General features: G+C 39.9%; 1 protein-coding gene across 1 annotated transcript in view; it reads right to left on the reverse strand.

Annotated features, from left to right (window-relative positions):
• Positions 1–1,734: 1,734 nt before the first annotated feature.
• The window catches only part of DIO2 (iodothyronine deiodinase 2), a 74,629-nt gene continuing 62,585 nt past the window's right edge, over positions 1,735–13,778 (reverse strand). Inside the window, 3 exon segments of the mRNA XM_032878547.1 lie at positions 1,735–1,757; positions 1,760–2,330; positions 10,420–10,693. Of these exon segments, the coding sequence (XP_032734438.1) occupies positions 1,735–1,757; positions 1,760–2,330; positions 10,420–10,641 (816 nt within the window). The 5' untranslated portion in view covers positions 10,642–10,693.

Below are 13,778 nucleotides of genomic sequence, written 5' to 3' on the forward strand. Positions count from 1 at the left end.
ACCTTTGATTGCACATATCAGTACAACCATATACTGTGATTTAATAGCATCCTCAAATTAACAATAAAATATTTATAATACAAAATTAATTGTTCTATTCTTTGGGGGTTATGATATTTAGATATTATATTATAGGGAAAACTATAGTGTATTTTAAAGAGAAATATGGTGTGTGTGTGTATGTGTGTGTGTGTGTGTGTGTGTAGCATTATAAGGAGGACAGAGGCCTTAGATTACTAGACCTCAGCTAGCTGGAACAAAGGAAGATCCCAGTCCAAATTTAAATGTAAATGGGAATTCCATTTTGCCAAATTCCAAGCCACTGAGGGTTGCCTCGTATCAAAGCCTCCGAAATGATTAATGAGAATTGTCTCAAACTAACTTTCTCTTCCTCTAATTTGTAACTGAAGAAATCTTGTTTATTTGCACTTACTATTCATTATAGTTCACCCACTCTGGGAGGAGAACAGTGCTACAGCTGAATGGCCAGGGCACCTACCTCCCACAGCAGCTGAGAATATATTTATATATATTATCAAGAGTATATTATGAAGAATGTACTCTCCAGCCCGGCATCTGTTAAGGAGACTGAGAACAAGAATGAATGGGGCCACATCAGAATTGTAGGAATGGAGAGGGACAGACCAGCACCACTGGACCTACTGGTTTTACATTTAGTCAGTATCATGCGGTATAATTCACCTGCTGAAAATATACATACCACAGACCTATTTCAGAAAGTAATTACTTCTAACAAAAAACCCTCATAATTAAAAATAATGAAGCGTGGGGTTTTTTTTTCTCCTTTCCATCCTCCTTTCTCCCTCAATTGAGGAATATATGATAAAATCATTGATTTCATATGCATATATCCATGCTGATTTCAATTAAGTTGCTTCTTTTTCTGGCCCATGTATGTTTTATGTTTCCATGTTTCTGTGACTAACAAATTAGTCCCATTTCCTATAGCTTTAAGGTGGAACTCTGTGAAGCCTCCTCATCTTTCTGCCTCCTGCCCCTAGCTTGTCATTTGGATTTTCTTCTAGGGCTTTCCCCACCTGCCTAGAAAGGAACCCTCAGATTTCAGATAATCATCCTAATCCTCCAGGTAGGGATCATCCTTGATATCTGCAAATACACCTGTGAGTTCTGGGATATTTAGACTGGCATAGAGCACCACATGGCTAGAAACTAGAACAGCAGAAACTACTCGAACATTGTTAAACATGAAAGCCTTAACCACAAGAACTGGGCTCAAGGACTCTTTATACTTAAATATTTGGGAACTTTCCAGACGGGCTCTATCCGTGCTGAATAAAGCATAGGCAATACGTATTCCTTATACTAATAAGGACAACAGTTCCCTAACATAGTAGTTATTCAGGTAAGTCTTTTCTTCAAGTCCCAAAGCATGCATCAGCTGTATTACTTCTTTCCCAAGGCAGAATGAACACATGTTGAAACAACGTTTCTTCCTCTCCATCTTGGGATCTTTTCATTCCGGCTTTTCATTAGGAGGAGATGTGCTGGGGCTACTACTTAGCCAAATGCCATTGAGTGGTAAAAGGAGTATGGAGATGTTAGATGTCTATGTTCTTCTGACATGTAAATTCCTAACTTTCAGCAAGACAATGGGGCTCGGTGGAAATAGTGGATTCAGTTCTTAATTTCCTTTCCTTTACATAATTTAAAACAAAAACAAAAACAAAAAAAAAATCCTTTACAATCATACCTTTAACCAGCTAATCTAGATTTCATCTTTTGCTGAAATTCTTCTCCAGCCAACGCCGGACTTCTTGAAGGTTGTAGCAGAAAGGGCCCTTTCCTCCCAGATAAGCAATTTTCTGTCTCTGCACAATACACACACGTTCAAAGGCTACCCCGTAAGCTACATTGGCATTATTGTCCATGCGGTCAGCCACAACTCGGCACTGGGGCGGCAAGGAGAAATGCTCCAGAAGCTGGTGGGCTGCTGCACATCGGTCTTCCTGGTTCCGGTGCTTCTTCACTTCAAAAGACAAAGAAGAATCACCAGGCACTGCCCAACCATCTGAAGGATGAGCCTCATCAATGTAGACCAATAGGAAGTCAGCCACTGATGAGAACTCTTCCACTAGTTTGCTGAAGGCTGGCAGCTGGCTAGTAAAAGGAGGTCAAGTGGCTGAGCCAAAGTTGACCACCAGTGGGCGCTCAGGGCTGGCAAAGTCAAGAAGGTGGCACTCGGCTCCATCAACCATCGTCACCTGGGCACCATTTCTACTGTTGTCACTTCCTTCAGCATTGGAGACGTGTACCACCCTGGAATTGGGGGCATCTTCACCCAATTTCACCTGGTGGTGAAAAAAAGAAAAGAGGGAGAGAATACCATATGAAATGCATTGTCACTCCATTTCACTCTATACAAAAACAACTGGCTCTAATCAAATGTGGCATTTCCTTCATAGGATGTAATAAACCTAGATTGATTTAAGTAAAGAGACATCATGGCAGGTATTGTAGAAAAAAGACCCTAAAAAGAGTAGAAGTTTTTCATTCTGTATAGTTACTGAGATTAGTTGTTTTCATCATCAAAGGCATCTTGGTTAACTCTCTTCAACATTATGTTGACGCTGATATTCTTTCCTGTCCTAACTTTGCTGTCAATGGTTAGCACACATCATATAACAAATGATTAATTGACTTCACTTTAAAAGTTAAAAATAAATGGTCTACTTTAAGAGAAATTATCAGAGTTGTGAAATTTAGCTACCTCCTTCTGAATTCCCACTTTTGAATTCTAAAACACATGGGAAAGGCCTTTATATGCTTGCATGATGCTAATTCATTTAATTTCAACCAATGGACAACAATACCAATGAAGTGTATTTCGGGCCAGAGGTGGAAAACCTGGGCTCTGCTATTTATTGAAATGGGCTACTCCCACTTCACTTCTTTGGTGTCTCACGTTTTCCATCTGTAAAATGGTGATAATGGTACCTGCCTTCCTTGGACAGTTATTGGGTTATAACATATAAAATAAGCTCTTGTACACTACAAATCATTGTGCGCTTATAGGTTCCATCATCAAATGCCAAGTAAACATGTGAAACAGCATACTGCCTTTCTGGGAAATTCTACATTTTAAAAAAAAGATTACCCTTAAAAGTAACTTGAGCTCTTCTCAACATGATGTCCTTCCTAGAGGTTTCTCAAGCTGCTGCTTACTTTCAGGTTCCTACAACTAGAACCTCACTATTTCCATAAAACAAATGAAATAACAAAAACATGCAATTATTCCACAATTCTCTTAGTTCCTCATGTTTCATGTGTTTTTGGTTTGGTATGGTTTTCTTGTTTTTATCTAGGAAATCACAAACCATTTATTCATCTATCATGTATTCCATTAACAAGCTCCTCTGAACTATAAAATATCCAGACAGGTATAGAAGAAGGTATGCAAGAAAATTACTCTCCGTGCCCCTTTGCAAGTAGTTTAGACAGTTGAACACAGACTGAAGGAAAGTTTGTGGGCCTTTGGATCTGTAAATTGATAATAAAAAGCTGGCAACATAAAAGAACCAATTACTTCAGTTTGAATTAACACAATCAGATCTTCCCCCAGAATGGTTTAATCAAAGCCAATAACATTAGGGACAACTTACGACAGCCCAATTGATTTTTATACACTATACTTAATATTACAAAACACTTCCAACTGGATCGACTTATTCCCTTCGTATAAATACAGCCACACATAACACTGCTAGTAATTGAAGTCACTTAGAAGGAAATTGTTAAAGACTCAACAATCCAAACTGATGTAAAATACTCAAGGGCTTTTATTCAGAAGCTTCTATCTAATGTGAATGCATAACTCATTTTAACTGTAGAGAAAGAAATAAAGAAGTTCTTCCTTTCCATTCTGAAAAATCCTAGCGATGCAGATTTAAAACAATATGATTATTTTTTTCTAAAAAATCTTAGAATAACAACCTTCTTTCTTAGGAAAGGAAGCTGTTCATACGATTTAAATAAGTACATTTGTTTTCCATTACTATCAGGGAGAAAGTTGCTTTATTTATATTAATTTTCTTGGTTAATTTGCAAGTTACACTAGATGGAGAAATCTAACAAGCCACTTTCAGCTGGGTTGTTTTATACGAGGTAAAATAATACCTCACTCTTCTCTGAGGTATTAAAATACACTGACAATTTAAAGATACACATTTTAAAGGTATTGTAAACCTTTTAATCTATGGGTACTTCTTGTACTTCTTTGTAGGTCTAAGTGGTGGGTAGTATTACCATTACCTTCTCGTTAGGTTTTTCCCACTTAAAATACAGGTAACAATTCTAGGAGGGCTGCTTTCAATGGTATTGTGCTGTGTTCCTCAATATATTGTGATATAAAGATCTAATGCATCCAGACCAGACTAAACCCATGAGCTGTTGTAGTGACTTCTTGTTGAGTGAGCAACCCACACACAGGAGAAAAATCATCTCTGGAGTGTAGACTTGTAGGTTCTTGGTAGGTGAAAACAACCATCTGCTTGTTGGAGTCATTTTAAAGACCTCTGATGCCCCGAACTCTCACCTACGCAGAACTGCTGATCTTTGCATTATTCTTGATGGTTCCAACTAAACAATCTAATCTGATGCTTCAGTCACAGGTGACTCTCATTACCTATAGTTAATTTTCTTGGAAAGTTAAAGCAGCTCCTCCTTCTTCTTGGTGACACATAGTTCAGCCACATAATTCTTTTCAAAATACAGACTAATCTACCTCAGAAAATTTCAAACAACTATAATATATTCACTCTAAAATTAAAAATTAGAAAAGGTACCAAATGCATAATGCCTGTTGTGTGTGTGTGTGTGTGTGTGTGTGTGTGTGTGTGTTAGTGCTGGGGGAAGGGTTAACATTTTGTTAAGCTGAAAATTTTGTTGAATGATATCACTGAATGAATGGTAGCTGTTATAATCCTAAGAGTACCGGTCAATAAAGAATTTTACACTTAATAATAATCTTGACCTGCAAAGAACATAACTGTGTTTGGGTGATGGATATGTTCACTGAGTCAGATAATTTGGAAATGTGAATCCTGGAGCCCTATTGTAGAGTTCTGCCATAATCAACACCAAATACTATCAATCTGCTCTTGATGATCTTGGCTGATGTGTGTACGAAGTGAAAGTAGCCAATCCTCTTTATTTTGCTAAGCAGCCATAGGACCCTACTGAAGATTGGAAGGTCATAAGCAGACATCCTGTTCATGAGTGTGACTAGGTTAGAGAAAATGTGATATTAACGATAATAACAAACCTATGAAGGGGAAAAAAAAAACCCACATCCATTATTTGTGAGTCCCAAAGAGAGTACACCAGTAGTCTGCTTTTGTAAATCTCATCTACTAATTATAAAGTTTGTTCATTTTGTTAAAACCTGCTGATGACAATTTAGGAATGATAAAGAAAAAATAAACTTTAGAAATTTAAAAAAATGAAAGTTCCCTTTAACCTAAAAAAATAAATCTTTCAAAAGGACATTACTGTCCTTCCTCAATTGCCATGTGAGACCAATGTCATTTCTCATCTTTCCATTTGATCTCTGTGGCAATTAAATTCTTATTATGACCAGAGTTTCAAATGAAAAGTTTCTTGGTTTGTTCAGTTATATGCCCTGCTGAGATGGAATGGGAGAATCACCACTGTCTCCAATGATGGAAGATTCTTTGCTTTCCCCAGGAGCAAAGCATTCCTTGACAAAGAGCCAGAATGATGAAGAAAATAAAGTTCATCCCATAATAACATTTAGGCTGCAGGAAAGAAGCTCAACAAAAACAAGTTATCCCCTGGTACTCCCAAACTTTGTTTTAATTTCCCACAGTGGCACAGAAAGTCTCCTGGCCACAAGTTACCTATCATCTTAATTTCTCCTTCTTAGAGGGTTTGTGTTTGGTTTTTGTCCTTAATGAGACATATTTGCCAAAGAGGCATTCAAAAGGCATTTTTTACTCTTGCGGAAGAGTAATTAGGTCGGTACCTCTTTCCCTGCCAGCATTAGCTGCTCTAAAGAGAACCCTGCCCAGTATTTAATGCCCAAACACAAGAAACATCATTTCCACTAATTGGTCTTGAAGTTCCGATGTTCCCAAAGGGTCCCTTTATTTTGCAAGGATCAGAAAGGACATACGTAAAATGTAATATCGTCATCACTGACTTTATCTCTCTCATCTGCGCTATTACAGTTGTCCTTTCTTATGTTTGTGTAATCAACATCAACACAACACCAACAAGGGAGGTAAATAAAGGGTTGCATTTTTACAACAGGGGGCATCTCTAGGCAGAGCACAAATGTGATAGTCATATTTATAAACATGAACAAGAGTGTAAATGTATGGCATATAAAATTTGACTCCCTTGATGATGGTATTCCTTTCACTGACAGTGTTCAGTGCATGAAGAAAAGGATAATACTGCTTTAGTATGTGGACTGTGAAATGCAGGGCAAGGGAAAAAAAGAACCATTCATGAAGCAGAAGCTGGAAATAGAGCATATACTACTAACCTTGTTCCCCCACCTTCACCCCCCAGCCTGAGAAAGGGTTCTGGAGAAAATATCACCTCATCTCATGATAGGAAGTAAGGCAAATGATAAAAATGGGGGGGAGTGGCAGAACAATATTTACACATCCTTCTTGCTATCCAAAGCCCTGGAATGGCTTTATCAACCATCACGAAATTTCGAATTCTTTGACGTAATGACCAGACTATATCAGCGTCCTTATAAACGTGGCCAAACAATTATTGGGCAACAATTTACCCATTTACATTCAAATTGGCCAAATAAACCAGAGTTGAAGAACGAGTGAGCTACTTACTCTGAGTTCGATTCCCTTTTGGTCATTATCTTTTTGATCTGTACCTTGAAAACAGAGCTCTGAGCTCTATCACTTCCTACTGTTTTATCCAAGTGATGGACAAGCTCTAGCTGTGGCCTCCTTTCTGTTCTTTTGGGACTGTTTCTCTCCTAAAAGGGCTATTTTCCACTGTAGAAACTAGTGTCAAAAGGTCTGAGGGGGATGAAGAGGAGAAGAATGTTAGAGACCCTTCAAAACCAAAATTATATGTTCAAATGAATATGTTTTCTGTGCTACTGCAATCTTAACCACTCAGAAGCTAAACTGCTTGTCAGCATCTATACTGTGTGTTTACTTTTACACTTCATTTAGGTGGAAGCCAGGCTCCCAGGCACAGTAGTTTGCTTTTGGTTGCATTTTTGAGTCTTGGAGCACCAGCACAAGGATACAGTGTTAAGATGCAATGACACAGATTAGGAAAACTTAAAGAACACACTTCGGGTGTTCACCTCTGTCACGAGTTTCCGCAAGTTTCTGTAGACTTTCTTTTTCATCAACACTGTGCACAGAACTCCCTCTAACTGAGTGCAAGTTATCTTTAAAGGTTTCCCTCCGAAGTTATAAGCCCATTCAATATCTTCATGTAGAGGGTTGTTTTATTTTGTTCTGTTGATTTCCCTGTGGCTTCCTGTCGGAGCCAAATACAGGGCTAACACTTTGACTGCACTATCTCTAAATATCTTCCCAAATATCTGACCTTCAACAAAGGGAATTAGAAAGGACATGCCTGATGTATCACAGGTGCGCCAAACCCTCAGCCAGGAAAACTCTGCTTCTGCAGGTGGCAACCTCCAAATAACGCAAGTCAGGATTGGGAAATACTGTGGTGCCATCTCACACAGAGCCTCCTCCAGCGTGGCCGTAGACTGGCGGCACCCAAAGATAGTGTCGCAGAGGACAACAGCAGTCGGGGAGGTGATTCAACCTGTTTCAGAGATTCGGCGTGACCCTTAAATGCCACCAGAGCCACCACCACCTTGTCCTACTGGGGAGACAGAAGGAGACCTAAAAATCAAGGCAAGCTGTGTCCACAATGTTTCTATTCTATTCACCCAATCCAGTCTTGTCTCTGGATATATGGGTTCTTGAGTTGCTTCTTCTCATGGTATCTAATATATAAGTCATAAAAAGCATACATAATAACAACAGTTGTGAACTTGGTCACTAATCAATAGAAACAATAAAGGAGAATATATAAACCATCTGCAGAAAGAAAGAAAGAAAGAAAGAAAGAAAAAAGAAAAATCACTTTTCCTTGTCAATTTCTTGGAATATGCATCACAAAATATTGCAACACATGGAACACTATATATAAGCAAAAAAAAAATAATGAAGTTTATTGATGAGGCATTTGTTTTTCTCTTTTTATTCCAACAAGCTGCCTAAGAGAAGAAATACTCTCGATATTTGTGGGTAATAGCACAGCCCCCATATTTTATGTGAGATATTCATATAAGCATATATGCATATAAGTAAAATTCTCCCAAGTGGTGACTTTCATTAAAAGGCAAAAAGTCTATTATCTTTCAAAGAAGTAAGAGTTTAATATGCTGAGTTCAAGCCACTGGCATGGCCATGTTATCCAAAATCCAGATATAGATGAGGGAACGTGCTAATACTGTGCCTGGCATACATGTGCATCCTCCACACTCTTTCAAAGTCTTTACTCCCAAATCAAAATATAAGAATGTCACATTCAATGATACATTTGTGGGAATGAAATGATCATCTCGGTATCTCCCTCCCTTGACTCCCCTTTGCCCAACATACATAACAAAAGGAGATTAATGGTTCCTATTATTATAAAGGAGCTTTCACATACTACCAAGAGCTCTGGCCTTTAGAACAACACATGCAGACTTTCAGCAAGTGACTTTTGATAACAAAGATATGCAATATAGTAAAATGCCCCTAATTCATGAATATTTCCCTCTTGGGCACTTGTTTCATTTTCAGTGGAACAGGCTTACTCCAGATTCCTTGTGACTAGAAGTTACTTCTATTCCTTTCCTTGTGCATGGATTTATTTTTCTAGAGTTTATTGATGGAGGACTCATTCCTGTCCCCTTCTCTGATTCTGAGTTTTCACTCTGTTTCTGAGGTGTCACTTGTCTATAATGTACCACTTCTTTGGCTTCTGTATGCCTTTCACACTCCCTTCCCTGGCATCTCAGACAAGGTCTCCCAATACCCTTAGGGAAAACCAAGATTGTCTACTTTGATGGCAACTTTTGCCAAGTGAGTCCATTCTTCTTAATTAAGCCCAGAGATCTTTAGGAGTCACGTGGGTAGGGGCAGGGGGACAACCAACAAAGGACCAGTTCCCCTTTGCCCCTTGAGATCTGAGTTGGGGATGTCCTACCAACATCTCCAAGCAGCCAAAAGTCTGGACTGTCAGTAAGTATTAGAAACAAAGCTCATCAACTCAGGTCTTGGGAAGCCGCCCTGAGACATGAGTTCTGCCCCTAAGTGAGGCCACTGCTCTAGAGCTCAAAACACGTGTTCTAACACTTCTGAGACAGTAACGAGCCATAGACTTATCTGCTCTTTCTAGGACAACTTGTTTTACTTTTGAGAAAGCAAATGTGCTCTCCCTTACAAAGTCTGGATTTCTGACAGCTAGTTCTCAGCTCTTATTTATTTTTTTTTTTCTGGCAAATTGGTATCTAGTAACCCAGGACCAGGGACTCGGTCCCTGATAACCACTTCAAAAGGGTTCAAGTCAAATAAGTTATGGGGATGAAAAGTGCAGCATAGGGAATATAGTCAATCTTGTAATAAGTTTGTATGGTGACAGATGGCAACCACACATATCATGGTGAATATTTCTTAATGCAGATAATTGTCAAATCACCATGTTGTACACCTGTTCATTGTATGTCAACTATCCTTCAATTATAAAAAAAAAAAAAGTCCATGTAGAGGAGGACGCTGCCCAAAGGGCTGCTTTCATTAACTCTTACCTCTACCAGAAATGAGTGGGTTATTATGCCAAATCCCACTGGCTGTGAGCATTTTGCTACATCTTGCCAACTCTGAGGGTTCTGAGTAGCATTTTCTTTTTTTCCCTTACCTTTCAGTGCCCACTGCTGAACCATCTTTCCTGATACACCTACGTCTCTCATCAAGCGAAACATCAAAATCCCAGTTTGTGACAAGAGCAGGTAAAATGCAGCAGTCTCCCCTCCCCTGACATTTTCTGACATTTCCCCCAAATTGTTTAACCGGCACAAACACTTTCCACTTCAAAACTGCCCCAAGACATGAATGACCCTTGTTAGAAAGTTACGCCTTGTTATTAAGTCACACAGAGTCATTACAGCTTCCTACCTGTCACGCCCAAATCTGACCTGCATGACAGGTGTGGAAGGCGCAGGAAGGAACTCCCTAGAGCATAACCACCAGGCGTCCAGAGGCAGCACCACGATCCCAGCCCAGGGCTCCCCACCGCCTGCTGCCCCTCACTGGCCAGCCCCTGCCCCTGCTGACCACGGGAGAAGCCCCTGTCGGGGCGGCTCACCTGCTTGTAGGCATCGAGGAGGAAGCTCTTCCAGATGCAGCGCATTCCCTCTGAGGTCAGCATGCGCCTCCACTCCCCGCGAGTGGACTTGGAGCGGCTCAGCAGCAGCACCACGTGCTTGAGGAGAATGACCGAGTCATAGAGTGCCAGGAAGAGGCAGTTGGAGAAAAAAACTGGCAGAATTTGCAGTGTGATCAGCAAGTCTACGCTGAGGATGCCCATCTTCTCTGCCTCCCAGTCAGTTCCCTTGTGCGCTCTGGTTCCCCTTCACCCTCTTATTTAAAAGGGGGGTGGTGATAGAGGGGGTGGGGGAGATAAAGGGGAAGGCCGGGGGGTGGGGGGAGAAGGAGAAAAACTAAATTAAAAGGAAGCCCAAGTTGTCTCCTCTTTCAAAGAAGCAGAAATGGCAAGACCAAGTCCAGTCTCTCCAGCCCAGCAGTTGGAGTGTGCCCATCAATTCATTCAATCCGGAGCTGCTTTTTTTTTTTTTTTTTTTTTTTTTATATAGTTAAGATGATAAAAAAAAAAAAAAAAGAAAGAAAAAGAAAAAGAAAAAAACCACACACACAAACTGGCGCACCCGTCCCTAATCCAGTTACCCCTCTCAGAGTCGGTTAGAGACAGGCAGTTCTACTTTCATTTCCAAGCACCTATGAGACTGTGGCAGAGATTGCAAAATTTTCTTTAGCTTTTCATTGTCTCTGTGTTCAGAAACGTAGCCTGTTTCTTTCTTGAATTGCTAGAGTTTTTAAAAATGTGCTTTAAGGGTAGTTTTTTCCCCCCTTCTTTGTACTCCGTTTTACACACACTTTCTGTTCTCCTTCTCCCAGGCTCTCTCTCTCTCCCTTCCCCAGGAGCGACTGACTCCTCTTTTCCTCACTCCCTCTGGCTTTTCCTTCGTGCTATCTGTCTGTGGTGCAAAGTGCCTCTCTCTCTGCAGCCCAGTGAGTCTCCCTGAAGCCTTTTATACATTCCCTGGCTAATTGCTGCAATAGAGAAATGAAAGCCTAATCTTGGTAAAGATCTTGACGTCATTGAGAAAGAGGGCTTTACTTTGGCCAGAACTGCAGTGAATAGAAAAGCAAAACTCGACAACTTTTTTTTTTTTTTAAGGGGGGGGGGGTAGAGGGACAGTGGAATTTTGCTTTGTGATTTAAAGAGAGAGAGAGAAAAAAAAAAATTAATACCTTTGACAGTTTTCAGGAAATGCTTCCAGACTTTGGGAAAAGTAATTTAATGTAATGTGTAAATTGATAGGGAAACACTCTCTCCTCTGATGATGATTATTGTTATCGCTCATTTATGAGGGGTTTTTGGAAAGAAAGGATTCTGGAAGGCAGGTAGAAAAGAGGAAGAGTACTCAGGGATGGTCTCTGTTCTATTTTTTGGAAGGTGTGGATGCTTACGTCTGGTCTTTATACCTTTATACTGTGACAGTTTCTCATCAGATTTGTGACCCAGGTTCTTTAAATATTTTTGAGTCATGATCTTATTTAAGAATATTCAAAGTGAGTTGTGAGGTGGAAAACTTTTGAACTCTTTGAGTACCATCACAGCATTTCTCTAAAGCTTTTTGTAGAAAATTAATACAAGTTTTCTTTTTGGTGTTACTGAAATTTCCAATGCGAAAAAGAAAAGAAAAAAAAATCTTCCAGACAACCATGAAAGTAGCTAGTTGACTAGACCTTCTTTTAGTTCCATTTTGCCTATATGCAGATTAAATTAAAACTTTCTATCAAATGGCATTAAGATGCCATAGGACTGAGAAATAAATTTCTTTATTAAGTGAGCTCTTTAAATTCTGTACTTTCCCTGCTTCTGTTAGCATAACCCTTAAGAGACCTGAAGCTTTGGGGAATCTTCCTTTTTCCTTGAAAAAAAAATTAATTAAATTTGTAGGTGGTTAGGAGCAGACTTTGAATTGGTTCAAGAGCCACACTGAATATTGCTCAATGGCTTGCTTCTGTCGTAAGTCTCCATGACCAAGGTCTATTTAAGTAGACAATGCTTTGGCAGAACGCCATGACCCCCACCTCAGTCTGGTTTTCCTTCCTCACTTACCTAACTGATCACCTCTAGTAATTACGTTTTCTTGAAAGAAGGAGTAGTAAGTATAGACACTGGGGTGAGGATATAGAATTTAAATTGACAATTAATTAGCCGACTTTTCTATGTACACAGTGCTCTCATTAAGCACGAGCTAAGCAGGGGATGTAAACCTGTCGTCAGTACATTTCTGCATTTTGTCCCTGTTGGCTATAACCTTCAAGATTACAGAAATAATTTAAAAGCCCAGAGCAGGGGTCATTAAATGGTAGGCCAATGGACCAAATTCTGGATATATATGCATTTTATTCGGTTGGCCCAGTTCTGTTTGCCTTAAGAAAAAAATACAGTGAGAATGCTTTTAGTTTTCATGAGGCCAGGGATTCCTATCTGCTTTCTCTGTTCCTATTTTTAACCAGTTAGAACCATGCCTGGCACAGAGTAAATTCAAGGAGGATGTATTGAATGGACCAATGGGTAGGGTATGCATTCCTCCACACTAGGGGGCACCATTCACATACAATATGATATGGCTAGGGTGCCCCAGAACTGTACACCTGGCTGGCCTTGGATGTGGCCCTTCCATTGACACAACCCTGCCCCTTCCCTACTGTCCTAAAAAACCTGATTCCTGGGCACCTGGGTGGCTCAGTGGTTAAAGCCTCTGCCTTCGGCTCAGGTCATGATCCCAGAGTCCTCAGGTCGAGTCCTGCATCGGGCTCTCTGCTCAGCAGGGAGCCTGCTTCCTCCTCTCTCTCTCCCTCTCTCTCTCTCTCTCTGCCTGCCTCTCTGCCTACTTGTGATCTGTCTGTGAAATAAACAAATAAAAATCTTTAAAAAAATCTGATTCCTTCATCTTTCTCTTTGGTTTAGCCCATTATGAATCTTGGATTTATATTCCAAGGACTAAATTTTGAGAGATTTCAGAGCTTAGAGAAATGAATATAAACCACATAGAAAAATATTTTTTCTATGTGACTAGTGTACATTGTTGCCTAAAGAATATTATTCAGATACATGATAACATTTACTCCATTCATTCTCTCAATCTTCTCAGTGTCCCTATTGAAGAAAAAAAGACAAAGAAAGGGAAGTGACCACACGGCATTTTAACTAGTGTAGAAGGGAGAGGTAAAGTGCCAGATGAAGTCCCACTCCACAATGACAGAAGGTCTGGAGTCAGGAAATGATGTTTCCACTCACTGTTCAAGCCTTAAAATCTCACCCCTTTTCAAACATTCATTTTGACCTGTTTGAATGAAAGCAGTGCTCATTTAAGGCAGAGATGTTAGCAGCTATAAACCAATGCTTCC

Source organism: Lontra canadensis, unplaced genomic scaffold (assembly GCF_010015895.1).
Source record: "Lontra canadensis isolate GAN:19392208 unplaced genomic scaffold, GSC_riverotter_1.0 scaffold64, whole genome shotgun sequence".
Taxonomy (NCBI): Eukaryota; Metazoa; Chordata; class Mammalia; order Carnivora; family Mustelidae; genus Lontra; species Lontra canadensis.